Raw genomic sequence first — 27294 nt, 5'->3', positions numbered from 1 at the left:
GTGTATGTGGTCAAGGAGGCAGGTTATTGGGGTTGGGGACCACCAGTCTCCATTTACCCCCGTAGTCTATGTGCAGTGCTCCTTCCACTCGTTCTTTTTTTTAAGACTTTTCTTTTTTTTTAGAGAAGTTTTAGGGTTATTATAAAATTGAGAGGAAGATAGAGATTTCACATATACCCCCTGCCTCCACACATGCATGGCCTTCCCCATTATCAACATTACTCACCAGAATGGTACAATTTTTTTTTACAAAGAATGAACCTACATTGACACATCCTAGTCACCCAGAGTCCATAATTTAACCAAGGGTTCACTCTAGGTCTGGACAAATGTATAATGACTATCTATCCATCATTATAATATCATACATAGTATTTTTACTGCCCTAAAAATCCTCTATGCTCCGCCTATTCATCTCTCTCCTCTACCCCTATCACTGGCGACCACTGATCTTTTTTATTGTCTCCATAATTTTACCTTTTCCAGAATGTCATATAGTTGGAATCAAACAGCATATAGCCATTTCAGATTGGCTTCTTTCACTTAGCAATATGAATTTAAGGTTCCTCTGTGTCTTTTCTTGGCTTGATAGCTCATTTTTTTAGAGCTGAATAATATTCCATTGTCTAGATGTATAAGAGTTTGTTTATCCATTCACCTACTGAAGAGCATCCTGGTTGCTTCCAAGTTTTGGCAATTATGAATGAAACTGCTATAAACATCCACATGCAAGTTTTTGTTTCAACTCCTTTGGGTAAATGCCAAAGAGCATGATTGCTGGATCATATGGTAAGATAATGTTTAATTTTAAGAAACCACCAAACTCTCTTCCAAAGTGACTGTACCATTTTCCATTCCCACCAGCAATGAATGAGAGTTCCTATTGCTTCACATTCTCACCAGCATTTGGTGTTTGTCAGTGTTCTGGATTTTGGCCATTCTAATAGGTATGTAGTGGTATCTAGTTGTTGTTTTAAAGTGCATTTCACTGATGAAATATGACGTGGAGCATCTTTTCATATATTTGTTTGCCATCTGTATATCTTCTTTGGTAGGTGTCTGTTAAGGTCCCATTTTTTAATTGACTTCTGAATGTTGAACCAGCCTTGCAACCTGGAATAAATCCCACTTGGTCATGGTGTATAATTCTTTTTATACTTTTTTGGATTCAATTTGCTAATATTTTGTTGAGGACTTTTGCATCTAAGTTTATGAGAGATATTAATCTGTAGTTTTCTATTTTTGTAATGCCTTTGTCTGGTTTTGGTATTAGCGTAATGCTAACCTCATAGAATGAGTTAGGAAGTATTCCCTTTGCTTCTGTCCTCTGAAAAAGATTGTAAAGAATTGGTATAATTTCTTCCTTAAACTGTTGGTATAATTCACCAGTGAACACATCTGGGCCTGGTGCTTTCTGTTTGGGGAAGTTATTAATTATTGATTCTATTTCTTAATAGATATAGGCCTATTCAGATCATCTATTTCTTCTTGTGTGAGTTTTGGCAGATTGTGTCTTTCAAGGAATTGGTCCATTTCATCTAGGTTATCAAATTTGTTGGCATAGAGTTGTTCATAGTATTCCTTTATTATCTTTTTTTTTTTTTGGCAGGGAAAGAGTCACCCTGAGTTAACATCTGTTGCCAATCTTCCTCTTTTTATTCTCCTCAAAGCCCCTATATCCTAGTTGTAAGTCCTAGTTCTTCTATGTGAGCTGCTGCCACAGCGTGGCAACTGACAGACAGGTGGTGTGGTTCCATGACCGGGAAATGAACCTGAGCCACCGAAGTGGTGAGAGCACAGAACTTTAACCACTAGACCATCGGGGCTGGCTCCCTTTATTATCCTTTTAATGTCCATGGGATCTGTGGTTTCATTTCTGATATTAGTAATTTGCGACCACTCTCTTTTTCTTAATTAGCCTAGTTAGTAGCTTATTGACTTTATTGATCTTTTCAAAGAACTAGCTTATGGTTTTGTTGATTTTCTCTATTGATTTCCTGTTTTCAATTTCATTGATTTCTGCTCTAATTCTTATTATTTCTTTTCTTCTGCATACTTTATGTTTAATTTGCTCTTCTTTTTCTAGTTTCCTAAGGTGGAAACTTAGATTATTGATTTTAGATCTTTCTTCTTTTCTAATATATACATTCAATGCTCTAAGTATGGCTTTTGCAGCATCCCACACGTTTTAATAAGTTGTTTTCATTTTCATTTAGTTCAAAATATTTTTAAATTTCTCTTGAGTTTCTTCTTTGACCCATGTGTTATTTAAAAGTGTGTTGTTTAATCTTTGTATACTTTGGAATTTTCCAGTTATCCTTCTGTTATTAATTTCTAGTTTAATTCATTGTGGTCTAAGAGCAAACATTGTATGATTTCTGTTCTTTTAAATTTGTTAAGGTGTGTCTTATGGCCCAGAATGTGTTCTATCTTGGTGAATGATCCATATGAACTTGAAAAAAATGTATATTCTTTGTTGTTGAATGAAGTGGTATATAGATGTCAATTATATACTGTTGATTGATGGTGTCATTGAGTACAATTATGTCTTTACTGATTTTCTGCCTGTCAGATCTGTCCATTTCTGTAAGAGAAGGATATTGACATCTCCAATTATGATAGTGAATTCCTCTATTTCTCCTTTTAGTTCTATCATTTTTTGCCTCATGTAGTTTGATGCTGTGTTGTTAGGTGTATACACATTAAGAATTGTTATGTCTTCTTGGAGAATTGATCCCTTTATCATTATGTAATGCCCTTCTTTATCCCTGATAATTTTCCTTACTTTGAGGTCTGGTCTGTCTGAAATTAACATAGCTTACCCCTGCTTTCTTTTGATTTGTGTTAGCATGGTATATTTTTCTCTATCCATTTACTTATAATCTGTATCTTTATACTTAAAGTGGGTTTCCTGTAGACCACATATAGTTGAGTCTTGTTTCTTGATCCACTATGACAATCTCTGTCTTTTAATTGATGCATTGAAACCATTGACATTCAAAGTTATTATTGATATAGTTGGATTAATATCCACTGCATTCATTACTGTTTTCTATCTGTTGCCCTTATTTCTTGTTCCTATTTTTATCTTCAACTCTTTTTCTGTCTTTCAGGTCTTTTATGCTTTTAATTGAGCATTTTATATGATTCCATTTTCTCTTCTGTCTTAGCATCTCAGTTATACTTCTTTTTTTACTTTTTTTAATGGTTGCCCTAGAGTTCACAAGATACATTTATAACTAATCCATGTCCACTTTCAAATAACACTATAATGCCTCATGGGTAGTGTGAGTACCTTATAATAACAAAATAATCCTAATTCCTTCCTCCCATCCCTTGTACCTGTCATTCATTTTACTTAGATATAAATGTGTGTCTACACCTACCTAATATATATAAGCATACAAGTATATATATACACACATAAGTATATATAATCATATACATTTTTGCTTTTATTATTTTGAACAAACTTTATCTGTTAGATCAATTAAGAATAAGAAAAATAAAAGCTTTTATTTTATCTTTATTTATTCCTTCTTTGATACTCTTCCTTTCTTTATGTGGATTCCAGTTTCTGACCTATGTTATTTTTCTTCTCTCTAATGAACTTCTTTTAACATTTCTTGCAAGGAAATTCCACTGGTAACAAATTCCCTCAATTTGCGTTTATCTGAGAAAGTCTATTTCTCCTTCACTTTTGAAGGATAATTGTATGGGCTACAGAATCCTAGGTTGGTGGGTTTTTTCTCTCAACACTTTAAATATTTCACTCTCTTCTTGCTTGCATGGTTTTGAGAAGAAGTCATTTATAATTCTTATCTTTGTTCCTCTATAGGTAAGGTGTTTTCCCCTCCCTCTGGCTTCTTTCAGGATTTTTTTCTTTGTCTTTAATTTCCTTAATTTGAAAATGATATGCCAAGGTATAGTTTTTTGTCATTTATTCTGCTTGGTGTTCTCTGAGCTTCCTGCCTCTGTGGTTTGGTGTCTGATGTTAATTTGGGGAAATTCTCAGTCATTATGGCTTCATATATTTCTTCTGTTCCTTTCTCTCTTTCTTCTCCTTTTATGATTAGGTCTCAGTTGTTTAGTGAGCCTATGCCTCTGGAGTGTGAACTTCACAAGAATTTCTCAGTTTTTTCTCCCCCCTTACATGGGACAGGATGGCTAGAGTGGGCTGGAGTTGGGAATTTCCCTTCCCCAGGTCAGTTATGCCCTGATAACACCCCAGCAGGTTAGCCTCTGGCTAACTACTTTCCCCAAGAACAGGCCTTGTTAAGAAGGACAGAGTGCTCTGGCATATTTCAAAATGTTTCCTTTTCTCCTCCCTGTGCCAGAAGCCCAAGGGGATTTTCTCAGAGATTTACTATGGGAACCTGGTAGAGCTCTTGGAGATAAATCTCACAATATTGTGAGAGGCCCCCCCATGACTGGGTCCCCTGGGGTTAACTCTCAGAGTAGTCTTCACTGAGCCTCCAGCTGTTCATCAATTATAGTTCAGGTTTTCCTACCCCAGCACTAGTTTCTGCAGTGTTTTCTGCTTGAGAGTCTCTGCTCCACTAAGCCATGTCTTTGCAATCTTATTCCAATCTATGTTCTTATTTCCAACCTATATTTGCCTGTCTTTCCAGTCTTGAGGGCAATAGTTGCCTGTGTCCTCCCGTCTCTTATGTATCCAAGAAGAAGTGTTGATTTTTCAGTCTGTTCAGTCTTTTACTTGTTAGGATGGAGTGGTGACTTCCAAGCTACTTATATGTGGAACCAGAAGCCGGAAGTACACTCCTTTCACTCTTCATATTACAAGTCCACCAGGAAGAATTCCCTCTCTCTCGGCTAGAGAGACTTGGTGAGTCCTCAGGGACTTCACCGAGATACCGCGTTCTTCAAGCCATCCGGAAGAGACACTAAAGCCAGAAGCATCACTCCCAGCCCTGCTCCAGGGAAAAGGCAGGGAGACAGACAGTTGAGGGGTGCCATATACAAAGAAGAGACACATTTCAAGTTTTCTTAAATGACTTTAATTGGAGACTCAAACCTTCTAAACCATAGTTCAAGCCTGGCTCTGTGAGACAGCATCTGGTTCCCAATGGGGTCAGGGAGAAATGCATAATTGAGGTTGAAAGAGGGAGCCTCCATCTCCATGGTTTTCCATTCTAGAGTTTATACAAATTATGGCTGCTGGATAAGCCTTAAAATAGTTATGTTCATAACACCAAGCCATAGGTTCCTTTCTTCTTCTGATGCAAAATCTTCCTCCTAGGAAGGGAACTCTTTCACAAACTATTTGGGATCAAATATGGCTCTGTAACTGCACTAAATATCTACAAGCAGGAAGCTTCTCGATGCAGTTACTGAGCTGGCTGCAAAAACACTTAGGCCTGGAGAAGTCCACTCCCTCCCCAGCCCACTCACTGTGCTAATCCACTCCCCTCTCCATCCAGCGTCAGAGTTCTCCCAGACCCTGTTCTGAGAGGATCTAACCGTAGAAAAGACCAAATACCCACTGCTTGATTTCTGTGAACTGATTTCTTTGAGGCCCCAACATAGGGCTGAACTGCAGTTTGCAGGGCTGTCTACAATAACAGCCATTATAGTAATCTTGAATTTCTACCTGCCATTCTTCCTAAGAATGATTGAAAACACCTTCACAGTAATAATATCATTAGGTTTGCCCTCTTACCAACCCCAAAAAGAGGAAAAGGGGCAAACACCTTCCCTTTACATTAAAAAGAAACATGAGGCCTGGAGAGGTCAAGGACTTGTTCATGGTTCCACTTCCCATCAGGGCAAAGAGCTATCGAGGGCTCCCACCTTCTCTGTCTGGGCTCTTTCCAAAATGCTAGAGGACAAAGATTTAACTGTTTCTCCACATATTTCTAATTTGTATCTTTTCTTTCTTTCCCGTATGGGCATTTCTGGATATGGGAATCCCTTCCAGTCTCCTCCATCCCCTCTCCAGCCCAGAGCAGATAGCACCTCAGTCCTGCAAGAGCTCTCACTGCCCTCATGCCCCTTGCTGGCTCTGAGCTCTATTGGGTGGAAGACACCACGTAGGCTGTGGCGATGTACTTCTTGCCATTTCCGTAGGTGGACTTGTTCCAGGTGTAGGACTGGATGGCCAAGGAATGGCCACCCAGGCTTAACCGGCACCTGTGGGGAAAGATCGCTAAATTATAGGGGCCTGCTTCACTCCACCTCTGACCCCAGGCTGGAATGATCAAGCCCAACCCATGCAGAAGGGCTCCACATGTTTTAAATGGCCTCTAAGAGAGCTACCACAGCTTGCTTCAGCCACTGCCTCCAGCTCCCCACGTGCAGGGAGCCCTTTCAAAATCTATGCCTTGGGCCAGCCCCGTGGCTTAGTGGTTAAGTGCGCACACTCCGCTGCTGGTGGCCCAGGTTCGGATCCCGGGTGCGCACCGACGCACCGCTTCTCCAGCCATGCTGAGGCTGCGTCCCACATACAGCAACTAGAAGGATGTGCAGCTATGACATACAACTATCTACTGGGGCTTTGGGGAAAAAACAAATAAATAAAATTATTTAACAAAAATACAAATTCTTACAAAATCTATGCCTTATTTTCCATCTTCTTAAAGAATACTGCTCTATCTTTCCCAGAGCCGTATTCAAAAATCCCAGATTCTAGAGCTGAAATCCCCAGAAATTAAATGTCTGCTTAGGGTTTCAGAAGTAGTCAGACCCAGAGTCCTCAAATGTTAGAGAACGTGAGGCCCAGTTGTTACAAACTGTACTTTCTGGGGCTCTAGGTTTCCCCTAAGCAGCTGTGGGACCAAATAGGGAGGCTTGGAGCCCCAGGACAACTCCATCTCTAACTGTTTAATATGTTAAGGTCCTGCATAAGATTTCACTTTGGGAAAAAGAGGGGAGGTGGTTCTGCTGCTAAGATGACGTTTGGCAGCCACCAAGCAAATCTAATAGCTTCATTTCCAAGTGAGAACAGTGAGACCCAGAACAGTGACTTATCCAAGCCCCTTCAGCCACTGAGTGGCAGAATGCAGGTCCCTTGACTGTCCTGGCTGAGGACAGCCTGCAGCCCTGCCCACTTCACAGGCCTGGCTGGCCTAGTACTTACAGTTTGCCTGGCCTGGCGATGAAGCACAGGGAGTAGAGCGCAAACTCGAACTCAGGGCTGCTGCCGATGAAAGCTGAGCCCACCTCCTTATAGTAGCCGTCCCAATTAAATTGCATGGCTAACACATCAGGGTAAGAATCCCACTGCCGAGAGAAGGGTGGCAAAGGGGGTCTGGTGAAAGCCATGGAGGGGAGTCAGACTGAGAGGTGGCAAATGGATTCATTGAACGCCCATTAGGGGGTCTCTGAGCTTTCCGGGGAGGCTGGATTCCTTAAATCAACTGAGGAAATAGTCTGCCCTGCTAAGGTGTCTGAGCCCTGCTGGGACCCTCTGTCTGGAGCTGCCAGTGCACATCTCCTGGGGAGGCCAGAGTCAGCATCAATATGATGAATGCCCAGGGAGCAGGGCATAACTGTTCCCTGTGGCCCTCGCTTGTGGAAGAGAGGGACAGTTTATTGCCGCCAAATTATTTCCTGGCACAGGACAGCAATGCTTCTTTTTTATAAAATATAAGGAGTTTGACTCAGACTAGCCAGGCGGAAACTTCCAGCTGATGTGGGCATTCTAAGCAAATTCAGGCAGGGGGGAATTGCATGTGTTTGGTTCCCCCCTCTGAGAATCTCCCCTGTCCCCACCTCCCATCCAGAGATGGTGCCCTCTGCCTCCTGCCTCCTGCAGTTCTGGAACCTTCACTGTTTGGAAGGGAAGCCCAGAGTCCTAGATGGCTGAACTCGCTCTCAAGCAGATGGGGAAGCCATATTCACAATCCCCATTAGGCTGCCAGTGAGGGTCAGTGTGAGAGACAAGTCTGACTGTTTGGCATGCAGAATGAGGGCAGGAAGTTGAGTATTAACAAAGCTTTTCCAGCCCATGGGGTCAGCACTCGGTACTCACAGGCCCATCATAGATGTAACTGTAATAGTCAACCAGGCCCTCCTTCTCCTGCATGTAGAAGCGGATCCAGTTATGGAAGCCAGTGACCTTGCCTTTTTTGACTTCACCTATAGTACAGAGTCCAAGGTGGGTGATCTGGGGCTCCCCTCCAACCCTTTTCCCACTCCCATGCCAAAGCCGTCCCCCTTCTCCAGTTTCTAACTACTAGAATGTCCACCTGCTCAGCTCCCTGCCCCAACTTCCCAGAGTCCCTCACATCCCATCCCGAAAGGCCCCCCGCTTCCGACTAAAGCCCTTGGGAGAATTCCTCCTCCCAGCTGACCCTGGTGACCAATATAAGATACTCCTCTCAGCCATTTCTCCAGGGGCAAGCCAGACTTGGTGGGAGCTTTATGGGGTGGAGCTGTGGGGAGAGAGACTATGGCCCTCTTGGGAAGCAGCTGACCAAGCCCTGGAAGGAGAGGACCTTCAGAGGTAGACAACCATGGCCCCAAACACATCTCCCTTCCTACATGTGCCCCTTAGAATCCCCAGTATCTGGTCTTCTTTCTCCCTTAGGTGCTCCAGAAGAGACTGTTCCTCAAAACTGGCTCCTCACACCCTCCCTCTTAGCCTGGGAGTAGACGGGTCCCTCCCTGCTAGCTGGCTTGGCTGCTGACTCATTAAAGCCCGATGCTGCCCTGCTCCTGAGGAATGCCCTCTCTCTTCATCCCTCCAACTCTTTCTCTCCAAGCAGAGTGATCCCACCTGAGAAGACGTGTTCAAAGCCACTTGAATCCCCCTTGTCCTTGCCTCTGGAATAGAGCCCAAACCACATGTTCTTCAAGTCGTTGACGAACTCTTGTTCCGAGCTGTAGCGGTCTGGGGAGAGGAACACAGAGGACTTAGGAGAGGGGAAGGCAGGGCCAGATCCTGGGAAGCAAGGAAGGGCCACCTGCTTCAGCAGGAGACACGTAGGTTCAACCAGCAAGTAGATCCAATTGTTCGTTCAACAGCTTTCGATGGGGCACCTGTTTTGTGCCAGGCCCAGATCTAAAGGCTGAGGATTCAGCAGGGAACCACAGGACAAGGTCTTTATAGTTTACATTCTAGTGGAGACAAATAATGAACAAATAAATGATAAATAAATAATATGATTTCAGACAAGTGCTATGAAGAAAATAAAGCAGATTATCCCATGATGACTGGAGGCGGGGATGGGGGTGGGGGATCTTCTAGAAAGAAAGATTAAAAAGACCTCTCTGAGAAGGCAGCACTAATCAGAGACCTGAAAGATAAGGATTCGGCCATGCAAAGATCTGGGGGAAAGATTCTTCCACATAGAGGGAAGAGGAAGTGCTCCAGTGTGATTGAGCTTGGAGTTCAAAGAAAGTCAGTGTGGCTGGAGCATAGTGAGCAGGAGGGGAGAGTGGAAGGAAGGGAGGTACGAGAGGTAGGTAGAGGCCAGTTGATGCAAGCCATGGCAAGAAGGCTGGATCTCAGTCAAACAGTAACAATCACAAATTAGATTTACTGAGTCCATTCTATGTGCCTCAATCCTCACATTGAATCTTCATATCAGGTACTAATTATCCCCAATTTAGAGATGAGGAAACTGAGGCAGACAAAGGTTATATAACTCAGGCCAGATTACCCAGTTAATAAGAGGTAGAGACAGCACTTGAGCCCATACAATCTACTCCAGAGACCAATTTCTTAATGACACTATAGCTTCTTGGTGGTGGGAGAGCCATTGAAGGGTTTTAGGCAGGGAAATTATGTAATAGGAGCTTTGTTTTTAAAGGATCACTCTGGTTGTGTATGTAACAAGGTCAATGGGGTGGATGAGCAGAAGCAAAGAGACCAATTTTTTTTTTCACATGAGGAAGATTGTCCCTGAGCTAACATCTGTGCCAGTCTTCCTCTACTGTATATGTAGGTCACCGCCACAGCTTGGCTGATGAGTGGTGTAGGTCCATGCCCAGAATCTGAACCCACAAACCCAGGCCACTGAAGCAGAACATGCCAAACTTAACAACTACTCCACAGGGCCGGCCCCTCAGGAGACCAATTTTAAAGCTAATGCTTTGTCCAAATCAGAAGTAGTGGTGGCTGAGACTGCGGCGGCAACCGTGGAGGAGGGGTGAGAAGTGGGCAGATCAGAGATAGATTTTGAGGGTGGACATGACAGAGGAGATGGGAGTGGGGAGCAATGAGGTAAAGAGAAGAATCAAATATAACTCCTGGGCTTTTGGCCTGAGCAGCTGGATGATTTATGGTGTCATTTACAAGACGGGGAAGACTGAGAAAGCAGCCAGTCTGGAGGAAGAGGCGGGAACCGTGCCTTCTCTTTAGTGAGATAGCCAAGTGGAGATGTCAAAAAGTCAGTTGGGACCCAAAGGAATATTCAAGGCTGGGGATCTAAATTAGGGAGCCATCAAATATCGACTGTTTACTGCCCAGAACTGTGTGTGGAAGAGACAAAAGAGATACCAGACATCTTCCCTCCTTTCAAGGATTTAAAACACAGTTGGAAAATAAGACTAAATATACACAAAATAACAGAGAATGATTTCACAATCTGAATGGCTACCACTGACTGGGTGCCAGGCTTTCCACTGGGTGAGTTATATGCATTAACCCTCCAAGACCCTGATGGTGCTCAGGGCAGGATCACCCCAAGATGCACCGCTCTGGTACACAGATTGTTTTGAGCTGAAGACAATAAAGACTCAGAAGAACAGGAAGAACATTTGAGTTTCCCCTCCCAAACTGCCTAAAGAATTTCACATAGAAGATCTGTTTCAGGAAGGAGCCAGTATCATATGATGGCTGTAGTATAATGTAAAATAAGATGCTGCGATAGGAAAGGCACCAAGCCCATTTTATCAAAATTTCTGTCTCTCCCATGTCACATTCTTTATAGGTGGCCCTGAAAAGAGTTGTCAGACAAACATTTACATTTATAAGGGAAATCCCCATTTGTAAAGGTATCTCTCTCTCTGTATTAGGAAGAGAGGGGGACGGCCTTATCTGTGGAAAATCTTATCAGTACGGAAGGAGAGGACTTAAATCTGCATAGCCTTGATTACTGAAATTTCTGTCTCCCTTCTGTATCCCTCCCCACCCCCAACGTCCTCCTTTGTCTTTAGCTGAAGATGGTATTTAAGATGATAATCACCGCTATTATGTTGAGAAGCTCAGTTTCCCTGGTTTCTCCCGTGTATACATGTTATTAAACTTGGTATTATTTTCTCCTGCTAACCTGTCTTTTAATTATTTGGCCAGCGGTAAGAACCTTAAGGTAAAGGGCAGAGGAGGATTCTTCCTCTTCCCCAACAACCCCGTTTCACAGATGAGGTTCAGACAGGGAAGATAACTTGCCCAGGATCATACCACTAGCAAGTGGCAGAGCAGGGAGTCAAACTAAGTCTCTCTGGCCAAAGGCTATTTTGGGCCACGCTCCAAACCCTTGACATTTGAAGAGACTTCCAAGGCCAGCTGTGAGCTGGGGCAGGCGCTGCTTCATAAATGTGCTGGGATGTGAGCTACAACTTGAAGGATAAGTGGGAGAGAGGTGAAGACAGGATGAGTGATGGAGCAGCCTGGCCTCTGTATCAGAACCCTGGGCTCCAGTCCTGCCTCTGCTTACAACTTCCTTTTTGGCCTCCGACAAGTCACCTAGCCTGTGTGGGCCTCTGCTTCTCTTGGTTGAAAAGTCAGGGGGCTCAGTCTAGACCTCCAGGATTCTCTCATATATTTACTACAAAGAGAACACCAGGGGGCAGTGCAGGATTGCATCCTCGTCATAGGGATTATTTTTGTGTCACTGGCTTTACCTAAAAACAGAGTGTTGCTAACTCTTAATGGGAGGCCAGAGGTTGGAATGCAGCAGCTCTGGGCATTGGTGATCCCACAGCCAGAGAGGGAAGACCTGGACCGAGCCGTCCCTGAGGTAGAGCCCAGCTGCCTGGAGTTCAGGACAGGAATCTGGAGGACACTAACAAACACAGCCCCATGCCAAGAAGTCCTGTGGCCCAAACCTTTTTTGGTCTGCTTGGAATGTCTCTCTCTGGAGCCACTCCAACCAGAGCCCTTCCCGGTAGAACTTCCCTCTCTGAACCTTTGTTGATTTTCTGTTGCTGTTTCCCCAACAAAAACATGGAGTGGGCCGACCTCCTTCCTGGACTTAGTGCAGGAGGAGGGAGAACAGTCAGGGACTCTACGTGCCTGAGAAGTGGTGCTGACTCTGGGACCAGCTGAGAAGTGCCCTGGGGTGGAGTGGGGGGCTCCCCGCCCTGCAGAGAACCCTGAGACTGAAGCACCAAGTTGGGGGATAAAGGAGGCAGCAAAGATTAAGTCAACAGATGGGGTGATCTCCAAGCCAGACAGGATTCTTCAGCTCCCACTTGGGCCCGTGATCTCTTCTGGGCTCCCCTCTGGCCCCCTCCCTGCCCCCTTCCACATGTACACTGGCCTCCACGTAGGCCCCGCCTGCTCTCTTTACCTCCCCACCATGGAGCCCGGAGAGGTGCCTGGCTTTCCTGCAGACAGACCCGAGTCCTCAGCACCGCCTCATGGGGCCCGGGGAGGGCTCACTCACTCTGGTCACGGAGGAAGCCGTAGAGCTCCTTCATGACTGCCGTCTTCATGACCTCCCTGAGGAAGGCATCCTGCTCAGCCAGCTGCTGGGCACTGAAGTGCTCCCCGCAGCCCGTGGCCCGCTGGTAGTTGTTGAGGAGGTTGATGAAGGCTGCGTAGGTCGGCTTGGAGAACAGCTTCTCATTGACGTAGGTGAAGAGCCTGGAGGAGGTGGAGGGAGGCCCACTGAGAGGCCTGAACCTGGAGCAGAAACCCTCCAGGAACTGCCAGACGGGCCAGGGCCAGGCACACGAGGGTTGGGTTCAGGAGCAGAGGGGGGATTTCAGATACTCTTGAAGGCGATCCATGAGGTCTCCTTTCTGCCACTTCATCTCTTGGAAGGTCAGTTCTAGTCTCAGCCTGGCCAATCACAGAAACCCTCCCAACTGCATACCCACAGTCCCTCCAGGTGGCTTTATTTGTCTCTGGAGACCTATTTTTTCCTCTCCCTTTGATCCTGTCTGCCTTGAGAAAAGAGCTGAGGCATGGAAAGGAGCACAGCTGGGGAGAGACTGTGCAGGAAGAGGAGGGAAGGGAACTCACGGCTCCGGGCAGTGGTCCACCTGGTCTCTGGTCTCCGAGGGGGGGATGCAGTTTTGGCTGTTGAGAACGACGTCTTCCTTCTGGGCTTTGTTGGTGTCCACCTTGTAGATCTTCTCAGAGATGCTCTGCAGCTCCTCCTTGGTTATGGCGTCACTGCTATGGGAGAAGCCCTCTGGGAGGAATTGGAGAAAGTGGTCTTAGAGCCGGCAGGAAGGCCAGGGGAGGCAGCTGTCTGTGTGCATCCCCTCTTGGGCACCTTCGAGAAGCCGGCAGCGAGGGAGAGGGGCTGCAATCAGGCAGCCTAGTGGTTGGAGGGCAGGGGCCTGGGGCCTAAAGGATCCTTAAAATCAGCACATGGCCTTGCCCACAGAATGCCCACAAAACGTCCACCCTGTCCCTTTCCTCTAGGAAGGTTCTCAAACTTTGGCATGCATCGGAAGCACTTGGAGGGCTTGTTAAAACAGCCCTCCAAGAGCTGGGCGCCACCCTCAGAGTTTCTGGTTCAGTAGGTCTGGGGTGAAGCCCTAGTGTTTGCATGTCTAATAAATTCTCAGATGATGCTGATGCTGCTGGTCCAGGGACCCCACCTGGAGAACTCTTGCTCTAGAGAGTTCCTCTGTCTCTGGAGCTACGCTAAAGGGAGCAGGAGACTGACCATGCGCACACAGGCTCTCGAAATCCTCGCAGCAGTTCCCAAACTCCTCGCAGCGGGCGTTGCAGTGGCAAGAGTGGTGCTTGTCGAAGGCTTCTAGGCAGCGGCCCCGGCAGGAATTGGGTGCGGAGTACAAGTCTGAGGGAACAGGGCAAGGTGTGCCCCAGGCCAACCTCTAGAGGTCGCTCCGTCATGGCCAGTCCCCTCCTCGACCTTGCTCTCTTTATTCTTCCCATTAAATTCTCCAGGTCAGAAAAACAAACAAGCTTAAACAAACAGGCTTCCTTCACAGTCAGGAAGTCCTTTCTGATGCAAACTCTACTTTCTGGCCTGTTGTTTTTATAATCTTCCCACTCTAAAGATAAAATCTCTTCCACTTCCCTCTCTGGCCTCTCTGCAGGCCTCAGATTCTCTTTCCTGCCTGCCCCCAGGCTGCTGGGGCCCCGAGCCTTCTTCCCACCCAGGCCCCAAGAGTCCAGCGAACTCTTCTCACCACCTCCAGGTCGTCCTTTGGGGTCCCTCTGGCTTAGGCCTGGGCCTGTTGCCGCTGGTATGGCTGCCCCCTCCTTGTCACCCTCTCATGTCCCTCCTCCTCTATCCTGAAGGAGGTAGCCTCCCACCCCCACCCCCGCCCCTGTTCAGTTCAGGAGGTGGAGGTGGGCTCACTGCTACCCGGGGCCTCCTCCATCTCTTCCTCCAGCTCCAGGAATGGCTCTGCCTCTTCCAGGTTCTCTTCACCTGTAGGTTGGAGAAGTAAAGTCACCGACCATCCAGAGGGTTCCCTCCCCTTATCACTGAGTCTCGGCTCCCCCAGCCTCCGGGACAAGCATGTGCATGGGAAGTAAATACAAAACCAAGGCTAAGGTACAATGAAGGAGTACCAAGAGAGGGAGGAGAAAACCTGGAAATGGAATTGTTGAAAACTGCTAGAAAAAGTGAAAAGAATTTCCCCAGGTGACAATTCTCTGTGCCACTTAAGCTCTCTGCTACTGTGTGCTCATCTGAGATGGGGAGGGGAGGCAGGAGGTGGTCCCTTCTGGACTGAAAACTCTGATTTGGGTTATGACTTTTCTTTAATGAAAAGTTGATAGATGGATAGGCTTGACACTGTCCAAATGACGAGGCCCTCACTTGGGGACATCCCTTACCTATAATTAACTCCCAGTCAGGGTCAAGGGTGAACTCCTCCCAGGGCCTCTGGGAACAAGAACTGTTTCCTGAGATATCAGCTTCCCTTCTTTCTTCGCAACGCTTGGCAATGGCCACAAGGACTGTGGCTGCGAGGGCGTGTTCAGAAAAGCACATTCCTATTGCTGCTCCCTTCCCTGGGCCTTCAAGCTGGGTGACTGCAGCCTGGGCTCCAGGCAGAGAAGGGTGGGGTGTGGGTGGGGAGGGAGGAAGAGGGAGGAATGTTCCTGGGGATTCTGATCTCCTCTCTCATCACACGGTAAAATAGCTCCCCCCGAAGAAACGACACTAATACAAAGTGATTCAGAATCTATTAGTGAGGTCGCTGGACAGTATTGTGTTATTAGCATCAGAACCACAGGTCAGGTTATTCATTCTGTCAATAAACATCTTCTGATCACTTGCTTTGTGCCAGCCTACGTTCTGAGGGCTGGCAATCCACAGGGTTCTTAAGTCAGCCACATTTTACGCCAAATAGACTTTTGTCATCTGATCTGGAGTCTCAGCCATCATTTATAATCTTTTTTCTATGGGAAAAGGATTCTGAGTTGCAAATCAGAGACTTAGAGATGAAATGGCCCCTAAGCTGGGTATTGTCTCTGTCTTGAAACGCCACTTGATGGTCCAAGGTGAACAGGCCTTCCTGTGTCTGCTGACTGGGGCACAGCGGTAGCAGAAAAGAGGTGGGCTCTGATTCTGGCACTGAGCTCTGAACCTGGGTCTACCCACCTGGGCCTGATCATCAGGACCTCTGCTGGAACATACGGTACTTTTGTGTAAGTGAAGGAAGGTTCCTTCTGGGTGGAAGCGGCTCTGTGGGCACATGGCTGCGTCAGTAGATATCATCTTTGGGCAAATTAGGAAAAGCACTCCTTTCTCTCAGCAGACACAGCTCTGCACCAAGGCACATGGCTTAGCGAAAAGAGTACAGATGAGATTTTGGTCCAACTTGCCCTGTCAGCCAGGTGCCCTTGTGCAGTGCACAACCTGCACAGCCATATGTAGTGGTCTTACTGGCCATTAACTACCAGTGACCTTGTTTCAGTGACCATGTTTTCCAGACTAGGAGTTGGGACACATGGTTTGACTGTGAACTTAGCAAGGCTTCATGTCACAAAGCAGAAGATCATTTATCTGGGAGTCTAAAACATTGGAAACATCCAAACAGTGGGATTATTCACAATGATTTTTTTTAAATGATTCATTTAAAACTGCCATTGGAGTAGCAGAGGAACAATTGGCTTTTGAGGGCGGCATGTGTCCCGTTTTAATCACTGGATGGAGAATGACAGGTTGGAGAAGTTGTGGCCGCTCGGTCCCCTCGCTGTGGGAAGAGTGGTGTGAATTGTGACCGTCACTGAGATGCCATGTAGTCTTCCTGGTGGCAGGCAAGTTGAGCAAGTTCACTGCCATTTTTATACTTTTGTGATTTAATGTGTTAAATAACAATTGGTAATGTAGTACATGCTAAAATATCATTTTGATCATTTTGCTTTTTTTAGAATTACTTAAACTTTCAAGATATTGTTAATCCTGATAGTTCAGACAGATAATCCAGGTAAATGACATCTACTGTATTTTAAGTTGGGGACATCCTAGAAAACCTGGGACAAGTGGCAGCCAAATCCCGACCCCTGCTCAGCCCTTCAGTGTCCTTGTCATGAACGCTGCTCTGGACTGCTGGACACCAAGGCTAGCGGCCCCTTGGGCAGGCTGCACTTGGACATGGTCCGGCCTGCTGTGCCTGCCAGGCCCTTCCCCCCACAAGGATCCTCACCGGTACACAGGTCCTCATAGTCGTCACAGCAGTCCCCGTGCCGGGGACACCGGCGGTCACACTGGCAGGCAGCATCTCGGTTGAATTTCTCATTACAGCGAGATGCACACGACTCCATTTTTCCTGTGGGCAGTAAAGGTCACAAACAGCTCTACGGGGATCCTATTCTCATCAAGGTTCCCCCTGCAGGAGGGTTCACAGACAGGGGCAGGGACCCACCTGGTGGGGAAGGTCATTGCTGTCTGCAAAGGAGAAGTACATGCACAGCCTCCCAGGAGCAACATAAGCCTCGTCCCCACCACCCACCACCCACCAAATAGTGCAGGGCTCACACTATAGACCAGGATCACAAACTCACATGCCTACTGGGGCTAGACCTGTGACATAAACGAGTAAAGAATTAGCGAGGCAGAAGGAAGAGGTGGGGACTGTGACAAACTTGGGAGCGATGCCCTGCCTGAAATTGGCAGGCACTCCTCAGCTCCAGCCATTCACTGCTATGTTGAGATACAGGCTCAGTGTTGCCAGAGCCTCCGGTTTTTCAAGAGAAGCTTTAATTTTTACGTGAAGTTTTCCAATTTAAAAAATTCAGGCAGAGGTCTGAAAAGAGGTCTGTGGGCTGGACATGGCCGCAGGCCACCATTCACCTGTCATGTAGATAAATGTGAGTCACTGCCACTCAGTGATCCCACCTGCCCTCTCCCCTCGGACCCATCCCCTGCCTCTCGTCCCGTCCCTTTTACGGCTTCTGCTTCTTCGGTCTTCTTTCGCCTTCATCTGGTCTCCTCGGCGCCCTATTTCCCCCATGACACATCTTTCCCTGTCTTTGTCATCTTTGGAATGCGTTCCGATTCATTTATGCTCAGGGTGGGGAATGAGGTGGGTATTGGTGAGAAGTGGGCTTCAGAATAGGATCCGTTATATAACCACAGACCACATCCCTTACTCCAGCCAAAGGGCTTGCAGAAGCCAGCTTTCCGTCAGAGGGGGAATTTCAAGACAAAAAAAAAATTGAAAGAAACAGTACAAACCCACTGCCACTCCTAAAAAAACAAGCCCCCCCCCATGCCCACCACAGCCAAGACAGTGGAGGGGAAAGCCAGTGTGACTGCTGGTTTGGGGCCCTTTCCTTCCCTTGAAGGGTGATAACAGAGCTTTTGTTTCCATTTGAGGTTCCTGAGGTTTGGATTTAGCGAGTGCTGGGTTTAGGGGTCAGGCTGTGGGTTACAGAGAATGTCAAGATCAGAGTCAGAGTTACCGTTAGCAGCAAAATTTGTATGAATGAGGAAACTGACAGCTAATTGGGGCCAGGGTTGGTGTTAGTTAGGTTTAAATTAAGAGCTGCGGTCAAGATTTGGGTTTGAGTTAAATTTATTGATACAGTAACAATTTTGTATTGATGTTTGGATAAGGAATGGGGGGTAGGGTTAAGACCACACTCAGGGTCAAGGCCTGTGTCAGGATTAGAAGAGGAGAATTATCCCAGTTTTGCCTTAGATTCGATTTGGGATTCTGTTCTGACTGTGATTCCACACAGGTTTAGTATCTCAGTTTAGCCTGGATTGGGGTGGAGGGGAATATTAGGGACATGGGTTGGTTACCGGTTTGGATTCTGGGATTAGGGCTTATACTGTGCTGATGAGGGTGACATAGCAGAAACATCAAGAACCTGGACTCGGGTACCAAACTGCTTCTGGTTCTGCTGCCTTCTAGCCATGTGATCTTGGGCAAGTTACTTGACCTTCTTTGCCTCAGTTTCCTTATCTGTAAAAGTACGATAATGAAGAAGCCCATCTCCTAGAGTATTCACAAGAATTAAATGAGTTAATATTTATAAAGCATTTAGTACAGTGCATGGCACATAAGTAGCACATATAAGTGTTTATTAGATAAATGAAAAGTGGCAATATTCCATGCCCGTCTTCAAGGCAGCAAGTGTTCAGAATGGCTGAAGCAGTCCTCCCGGTTGATATGCTTAACCTAGCTGACTCCCTCCCTGGGTTTCAGCTGGGCCATCCTTGGGGCTGGGGTGTCAGCGCATTTATGAGGCCCATAGTTACCTAGCTGACATCATCACTATGGGTCCGTGTTCTTACATCAAAGAGGTGTCAGGTCAAGGTTAACCCAGGTCCTGAGGCAACTTCACGTTGTGTACAGGGCCTCCAATGTGGCCAGGAAGGCAGGCCTCTGATCCAGTGGATTGTCGCTAAAAAGACCAGGCCCAAGGCCACTTGTCCTTTCAAGCCCAGGGGAACTTCTCTTGAATCTTAAATGATGCTCCCTGGGAACCAGAATGCAAAGGTCTTCAGGAGAAATTCTCAGCCCAGGAGGAAGGCTCTGTCAGCTGTCTGCTCAGTCAGCCTGGCAGTACACCCAGAATCCAAAGGGAGAGAATTCAGACAAATCAGGGCAATGTTTTTAATGGGCCAGATCAGCAGAGTCCAAGGAAAGGATTCACTCCCTTCCAGCAGCTGGCACCAGTTGAGAAGGGCCATAAGTGAATAGTCAGCTTGTGAAGCTTAGGAGGACACCCCCCACTGGCCCTCCCTGAGTGGACTTTGTCATCTCTGTTCAACAACTTTGTCCCCAGGAAGAACCCTGGGCCAGGGGTTCTTTATACTTCCCTAAACTTGGTGTGCTTCAAGACGACCTTGGGATTTGAAGGTGGAGGGGAGGGGTGGGAGGAACTTTTCCTTGCAGGCACCTGGTTGTGCTGTTCTGGGGACCCTCAGACAACTAGTCACCCTGACTCCTCACTCTAGCACCCCCACCCTGCACATCCCCTTCACAGACTCTGTGTATGCCTCGCTCACCAGCCAGGCACCTGAATCACTGCTCCAGCAACCGTCTGCCCCTGGTCCCTCTGCTTCATCTCTCTGCCTCTTTCTTCCTTTCTTCATGTTGGTCTTTCCTCTCTCAGACAGATTCTCCCTCCATTCCCCGTGAAGAGCTCAGGATCTCCCCTCTCCCATGAAATGCTAAATTTCTCTGCACCTTCCAAGATTTGAATATGCCAGAATGCCCACTCCCTCTCCATACTGCCCACCAAAACAGCCTGGTCCCAAGCCACGATGTCCCTATTATGCCAGCACTCAGCCCTTCTGAGGGTTGGAGCATCCTACATCTGTGCCTCTGTGGGGGCCCCAGATGCTGTCTCCATGGAGACCTAGTCAACCAAGAAGATTCATTCCCAGGACCAGCTTCACTTGAAACAACCAAGGACCTGAGGCTGGCAATGACTCCCCATATGATTCATAATCTTGCCTCGAAGTTCTGAGATGTTGGAATAGGATAGACAAGAGCAGAGCCTCTTCCCTCCCATCTTAGGAAAGGAGGCATCACCCACTGGACCCTCACTTCCCCGTCAATCACCACCCCCAGGGGCAAGGACTCCACCTGCACTTCCAAAGCCACTGTTGCCTCTGCCCTCAGGATGTCTCCCCAGGGACCAAATGACTCAAGTTGCTCTCCTTTCCCGAGGCTGGGTCGTCCATACACAGCAGCTACTCCTTCACACTAAGCTAGAAGTTCTCACACCCTCCCTCACCCTCTACCACTGGCTCTCCACCACCCAGGGCCCAGACAGAGTTGATTCTGGTGGCTCTGCAGTGGCTGCTGGTGTAGACATGCATGATCCCATCCAGTGTTGGGAGGACTGGGAACAGCTTTCCCCTCCAAAATCCCACTAGGGGTCACTATCCACAACTTGACTGGAAATGACTCCAAGAGTAAGTCTCTCCCAGGAATATTTACAATCATAATCGTAATCAAAGCCCAATTCATTGAGATCTCACTCCATGTAGGATGCTTCTTATGCATCATAGTATTACACCTGGCAACCTGGGTTGGGTGGGATGGGTATCAAGCTCTGACTCCTTCTCCTCTGGACAGAGGAGGATTCTCCTCACACCCCTCAGCTCAGCCCCCTCCCTTGGCACTCATTCCTACCCACCCATTAACCACCAATTAACATATCAGCGTCAGCATTGTGCACAGCTAGTAAACAGGAAAATGTTCCTATTCCTCTGCCGGTCCCATGCCCTGCACCGCTAGTAGCTGTGGGCCAGGACCCTTCTATATGCTTTAGTTCCTCCAACACCAGGACAAAGACCGATTCCTCTGACCACTTGTTCGGCCCCAGAGAGCACGTGGCCCAGCTCCTGCTCAGGGGCTCTTCCAGTTTCCCCCTGAGCCTGCCCATCTCCTAAAGCTTTACCCACAGGAAGGTCCCACCCAAGACAACCTCCATCCCCAGGCAGTGGAAGGAGTGATGGAGGGCAGCCAGGCCACACAAAACCAGCAGGCCACTGCCCCAGCTTTATACCACACAGTGACTCCAGAAAACAAAACCTGGGTGAGATCCAGAGTCAGATTAGAACAAGGGGAGGTTTGGGACTGGTCTTCCAAGGTGTCAAGAAGGGACTTCCGTGATATTAGTCCACCAGCCTGCACCCCCCCACACAGTCTACCCACTCCAGAGACAACTCCTGTTCCTCAGATGAGGCTGCTCAGGTGCTCCATTGCTTTAGGACAAAGCTGACCCTCCCTTGTCCCACTACCCTCACCCTCCACCCAGTTCCCCAACTCTCCACTTCTTTATACTGGGCCCCTTTCACACCCACCGGATAGCGACTTACCAGCCCAGGTCAGGCCGCATAGCAGGGCCACTATCAGGGGGACACAGGCCCTCATGATGCCCAGTTGGAGGCCAAAAGGGGACTGGCCGTCGGACTTTCACTAGAGTCAAGGTGAATGCCACAGCTCTCAAATGAGCCTATTTCCCAGGCTGATCCTTTATAAGCCATCAGGACTTGTGGATCTGGTACCTCCAGATCCTTTCAGGAGGAAAGGGGAGGGAACGACCCCAGGTGGATAGGAGGCGGAGAGAAGGTGGGGCCCTACAGCTGTTTGAAGCCAGAGGGAAGGTGACTAAGCAGGCAGGTAACACCAGATGTTCAGAACAGGTAATGGTAGCTGTTGGTAGCTAGAAAATAGGTCATGAAGGAAGGCACAGCAAGATGGGCCTAGTTTGGGGGGTTCCCTGTCCAAATTAGGGGCACCCACAGTCTTATCTTTAGGTGATGCCCTGCAAACACCCACCTACCTGCAAACCATGGGCCTGATCTTCCAAGGAGTTACAGGCTGACTTCATTTTTCAATTCCTGGTGCTTAGCATGAGGACCATAATAAGATGGTCATCACACATGTGACAAAGAGTAAGCGCTCAAGCTAGGGTTGGGGTCATAGGAAGGAGAGATTTAGGAGGCATGGCTCAGAAACAAGCGCTATTCTTACTTCCATCAAGCCGCCCATACCTAAACCACCCTAGAAATATCTTGCAAATGGGCCTCTAACTCACTGAGTCAGCATCTCAGGTTTTACATGTTTCAGGCTCTCACAGGTTCCAGGTTTATGAGGCTGGGGAAGGGCAGGAGGCCTCTCAAAGGCAGCCAGAGGGCCCACCCTTCCTCTCCTGGGAGCCCAGGGCCCCCTCCCTTCATCCTCACTTACACTCCTCTCCCTCAAGGTGAAGTTTCTCAGGGCTCCTTTCTTCCCAAGTCCAAGAGCAGAGGTGCCACAACTTGGGGCTGCCACGTTTTCCTCTCCCAATAAAAGCGAAAACTGCCAAGTAAAATGCCCTTTCCAGAAAGAGCATTGCATGGCGATTCTCAGCCCTCTCAAAAAAGAAAAGTCTTGGAGCTGGCCCCATGGTGTAGTGGTTAAGTTCAGCACACTCTACTTCGGCAGCCCAGGTTCGCAGGTTCAGATCCCAGGAGCAGACCTCCACCACTTGTCAGCTATGCTGTGGTGGCAACCCATACACAAAATAGAGGAAGATGGGCACAGATGTTAGCTCAGGGCTGATCTTCCTCAGGCAAAAAAACAGGAGGATTGGCAACAGATGTTAGCTCAGGGCAAATCTTCCTCAGCAAAAAAAAAAAGTCTCATAAAAAGGCAAAATTGGGGCCAGCCCAGTGGTGTAGTGGTTAAGTTCACTTGCTCCGCTTCAGGGGCCCAGGGTTCGTGGGTTTGGATCCCGGGCAAGGACATACGCACTGCTCATCAAACCATGCTGTGGCAGCATCCCATATACAAAGTAGAGGAAGATGGGCACAGATTTTAGCTTAGGGCTAATCTGAGCTGGCAAGGGATGTTAGCTCAGGGCTAACCTTCCTCACTAAAAAAAAAAAAAAAAAAGGCAAAATTAATGAACAAGTGAGACCATTCTATACGGGACTTTTTTCTGGAAAGGGAGTGGGGGAGCATGTCCTCCTCAACCAGGCTACTTTGACAGTGAAACTTTCTTCTTCTCTCTCATCTTCAGTTTTCTCATCTTTGAAATGATGGGTTTGGATCTGATGATCCTTTCCAAGTTCTCAGACTTTAATTTCGAGGCTTCTTGCCCAGGCCCCAGGTTGAGCAGTTGCGGTGGGTTAAGGAGAATCCCCGAAACGCTTACTGGGTGGAGATGAGACCAGATGCGGGCTCTCAGGGGTGGAGAGCACAGCCTGGGCAAGCCACCTCACAAAGGACTTACACGGGAAGCACAACTGAGGGGTAAGCCTGGCCCTGTTCTCCAGGAAGAAAGCCTGGTTAAAGGAAGTAGGGGCAGAAATGGCTGCTTTATTTGCATAAGCTTCATTTGCACAACCTGAGAGCAGGCTACAGAGTCACAGGCAGCCAGAACCCTCACCCTCCCTGGATTGGCAGCACGTGAACATATCTCAGACTCCAGTTGATTTAGGGAATAGAGGAGAATGTCACTGGCTGGGCCAGGAAGCAATGACACCTCAGAACGTGGGATTGGATGGTCTGTCCCATCCAGCTGGGTGGACCCCGGCTGAGGCCAAAGTTCTCAGAGTGGGAGTGGGGTCTGGCTAGGGTTGCCCTGATGTCCAGCTGAACTGACTGTGGGATGGAGCTTTGAGGGCGGGAGCTCTACCCTCCATCAGGAATTTTAGGTCAGAAGCAAGGCTGGGAGCAGGGAAGACAGTTGAGACAGACCCCCTAGAACCAGATGGGTCATCTGAGGACCTGAGTGTTTCAGACTGGGTCCTCCAACAAGAGCCACAATATTGACCTTAACACAACCACCAACACAGGTGGAGCACTTACCACACATCACACACAAAGAGCTTCTTGCGTGCTATCTCCTTCATTCTCACTACAACCCTTAACAGTACTATTGTCATCCTCATTTTACAGATGAGGAAACCGAGGCACAGAAAAGTTGGGAAATGTGCCCAGGAGCACACAATTATTAAGTTATACAGCAGGCCTTCAAACCCAGATCCCTCTGGCCAGAGGCCATCCTCATGAGCACTGATGCCACCTCGTCCCATAAACATCACACCTTCAAAACACATCAACCACCACTTAATTTTGTCTAGGTTACTATGCAAAATGGTCTGGAATCAGATTCATCAGAATTAAAGGGACCTCGTTCCACTTCTCATATGATGTTGTAAAGCCCTGAACAATTCTAAGATGTTGTCCTGCTTCCACGTGAAAGCCTCTGGTGCTGAGGATCCCCCTTCCCAGATCTGATTCCCAACCCCCAGGACTTTACAACCCAAGATGTGGGCAGAAGCAAACAGGACAGTAGGGAAAATTCTGTTCAGCCAATAAATGAACACACATCCTTATATTTACGCAGTGATGCCTCATAAGCTTAGATGCACGTATATATGTCTATAGAGACAGACATTAAATTGTATTTCAGACAGCTTTCTTTTCCTGGCTGGCCTGGTCTAGACAGAAAACTGCTGCTCCTCTTTCCAAGTCCTCCTCCAGTTAGGTCCTCACATCGACTTTCCACTCTTGAATGAAAGCTCTTCATTCCAAGGAGGCACTGTGAGGAGCAGCCAGCAAGGTGGGAGTCCCAGGAGGCTGGGTCCTGGACACCTGGGGTGGGGAGAGGGTGGCGAGACATGCGTGGTAGATGGATTCTCTTGATGAGAACACCAGCAGAAATGCCTTCTCAGCATCAGGGAGTGAGGAGAGCGTGCAGCTGTGGCTTCGTGGAGGGTGGGGAAGAGGGTGAATCCGCCTGGGCAAGGATCCAGGAGGCAGTCAGCGGTCAGGGGTGCCGAGAATGGGAATTCCATCAGCAAATATTTACAGAGTGCTCACCATATGCCTGATGCTATGCTGTTCTTGGACTGGCAGGGTTCAGGCTGGGCTGGAAAATTGTTCTTGGAACTGCTTGGTTTCTGGTAGGACAGACGATAGAGAAGCCCCAGCATTAGGTCACTGTTTAAAGGAGACCCCACTCAGGCCGGCCCCGTGGCTTAGCAGTTAAGTGCACACGTTCCGCTACTGGCAGCCCGGGTTCGGATCCTGGGCGCGCACCGATGCACCGCTTCTCCAGCCATGCTGAGGCCGCGTCCCACATACAGCAACTAGAAGGATGTGCAACTATGACATACAACTATCTACTGGGGCTTTGGCGAGAAAAAAAGGAGGAGGATTGGCAATAGATGTTAGCTCAGAGCCGGTCTTCCTCAGCAAAATAAGAGGAGAATTAGCACAGATGTTAGCTCAGGGCTGATCTTCCTCACATACACACAAAAAAAAGGAGACCCCACTCATCTTTGGGCTACCAAGGTGGTCAGCAGTCTGTCAGGACCAACAGGCTATGGGAGAGACTGATCCAGGAGGCTACTACAGGGGGCATGTGCACAGGCCAGCCTATCCCCCCAACCCTTATCTTCTATGAAAGCAAGGCCAAGTCACTTCAGCAGGACCAGAGACCAGAAAGACCCTGCAGGGGACCCAGCACAGGTGAGGCCTGGAGTCACCTCCTAAGGACCCTGGCACCTGGAGATGCTGGGTCTCCAGCCTCCATCCCACAGTGGCCAAGGAATGCCCCAGGTTAGAGGCCCAGGATGGTCGCCCACATCTGATCACTTGTGAGCCACCTCGGTCCATAGTGTCCTCTTACTGAATGTGTCTTAGAATGGCCCCATGTCTGATTTTCTCCCACATTGGTTGGTATGCTGGGTACCGCAGTTGTGTTTCCAGGCACTTAAGTTTGCAGGAGCCCCAACACTCAGCATCACACTCACCGCCCGCCCGGGGCACATTAGTCAGAGATGCTGCCTGGCCCATTCATCAGAGTCCCAGGCTGTGCTTCTGGTTCTGCTGGCCCAGCCCCGCGCCAGTCCTCCGCCTGGAATGCCTTCCCCTCACTCGCTGGTTGTCCATCTCCTACTCCCCCTCCCGCCCCAGGGGGAGCCCCACGTTCCACAAAGCCTGACTTCATCCGCCCAAACCACTGGATCCCTCCTGCCTATGGACTCAGTTCCTGACACTTGTCCGAGTGCCTCTGACACATCACAGCCACCTCTGACAGATGTCGCTGCCAACGTGGTGTCGGTTAACCCCTGCAATGCCATTTCACTTGACATCCATGGGTTTCCTCAGCTCACCTCTGAACTTCCTGAGACAGGGACCCTGCCTCATGGGTCCCCTCTACTGCTTTGTATTGTCACCCAATGTGTGTTAGAAAACTGTCAACACGTGCCGGGACCAGCAATGCATCAATGAATGAATGAATGAGCGAACTGAGACTTCCAGCCCAAGTTGTTATAAAAGCTGGAGGAAAGGTGATGAGCAAAACAGAGCAGATGGATCCCTCCATGAGCCCTGGAGGCTCCAGAGCTTGCACCTGAGGGGGCGGCTCATGGGCAGGAGGTGGAAGTAGGTGTGGGGCAGTAGGTGTAGGGATTCGTTTTGTAGTTGTGTTTTCATAGCAAACACACAATTTTGGCTATAGTGTATGTTTACTTGGGACTAATAGAAACTTGGGGGGGACCTAAACCCCAAAGTGACACCACCACTGAAAGGGGCAGCCACTGTAGAGATCAGACAGAACCTGGAATTCCAGCATCTTCTGAATCCACACTGTAAGATAATTTTACCCTGCTTTTTAGGATCCCAAAGTAACCACCTGCCTACAGGTGTTGCCACCTGCGCTTGTTTTACACTGTGTACTAGTGATTATAAAGTAAAATTTCTATTTCAGAGGGTCTGGAGGCACAGACGGGAACAAAGTGGAGTGGATCAGACAGGTAGACGTGATAACGAGGCTCAGAGACAGCCACGGAGTGAGCAAGGGCAAGATCAAGATGGAGCCGGCCTGAGGCCAAGCAGGAGCCAAGCGCTGGCATGAGGCACCTGGCTGGCCTCTTGACCCAGGTGTGAGGTCATAGCCAGCTGTTCTGCCCTCATAAAGACAACAATAACAAGACTGGCAGGAGTGGCTCCTACTCATGGTCTGGAGATCTACAATCTGTCAAAATTACTATAATTATCGTGCTAAGGTAGTTGGATTATGAGCAATTTCCCCTTCCTCATTCTTTCATTCACTGACTGTGCTAAGCAAAGTGGATGCAAAGGCAGGAGCTCAGCACCTGAAGGGGGAGGGAGACGATTGACAAAGTGCATTGAAAGCTATCATAGGTGCAGAACAGGATGCTGAGGACACTGGTTCTAAAGCCAGACTGCCTGGGTTTGAATCCC

General features: G+C 48.1%; 1 protein-coding gene across 1 annotated transcript; it reads right to left on the bottom strand.

Annotated features, from left to right (window-relative positions):
• Window positions 1-4995: 4995 nt before the first annotated feature.
• On the bottom strand, window positions 4996-21543 carry ENDOU (endonuclease, poly(U) specific). The gene is made up of 10 exons (XM_004428931.3): window positions 21408-21543; window positions 16771-16893; window positions 14472-14543; window positions 13809-13943; window positions 13154-13325; window positions 12573-12772; window positions 8738-8851; window positions 7991-8097; window positions 7097-7239; window positions 4996-6150 (listed from the first exon to the last, which is right to left on the bottom strand). Exons 1-10 carry the CDS (start codon window positions 21460-21462, stop codon window positions 6030-6032), a joined length of 1242 nt encoding a protein of 413 aa, XP_004428988.1. The 5' UTR covers window positions 21463-21543; the 3' UTR covers window positions 4996-6029.
• Window positions 21544-27294: the final 5751 nt, after the last annotated feature.

The sequence above is a fragment of the Ceratotherium simum genome, chromosome 17 (genome assembly GCF_057802395.1).
Source record: "Ceratotherium simum simum isolate JZ-2026a chromosome 17, ASM5780239v1, whole genome shotgun sequence".
Taxonomy (NCBI): Eukaryota; Metazoa; Chordata; class Mammalia; order Perissodactyla; family Rhinocerotidae; genus Ceratotherium; species Ceratotherium simum.
The sequence above is the reverse complement of the archived record's forward strand: the minus strand, read 5'-3'. Positions and strand labels throughout refer to the sequence as shown.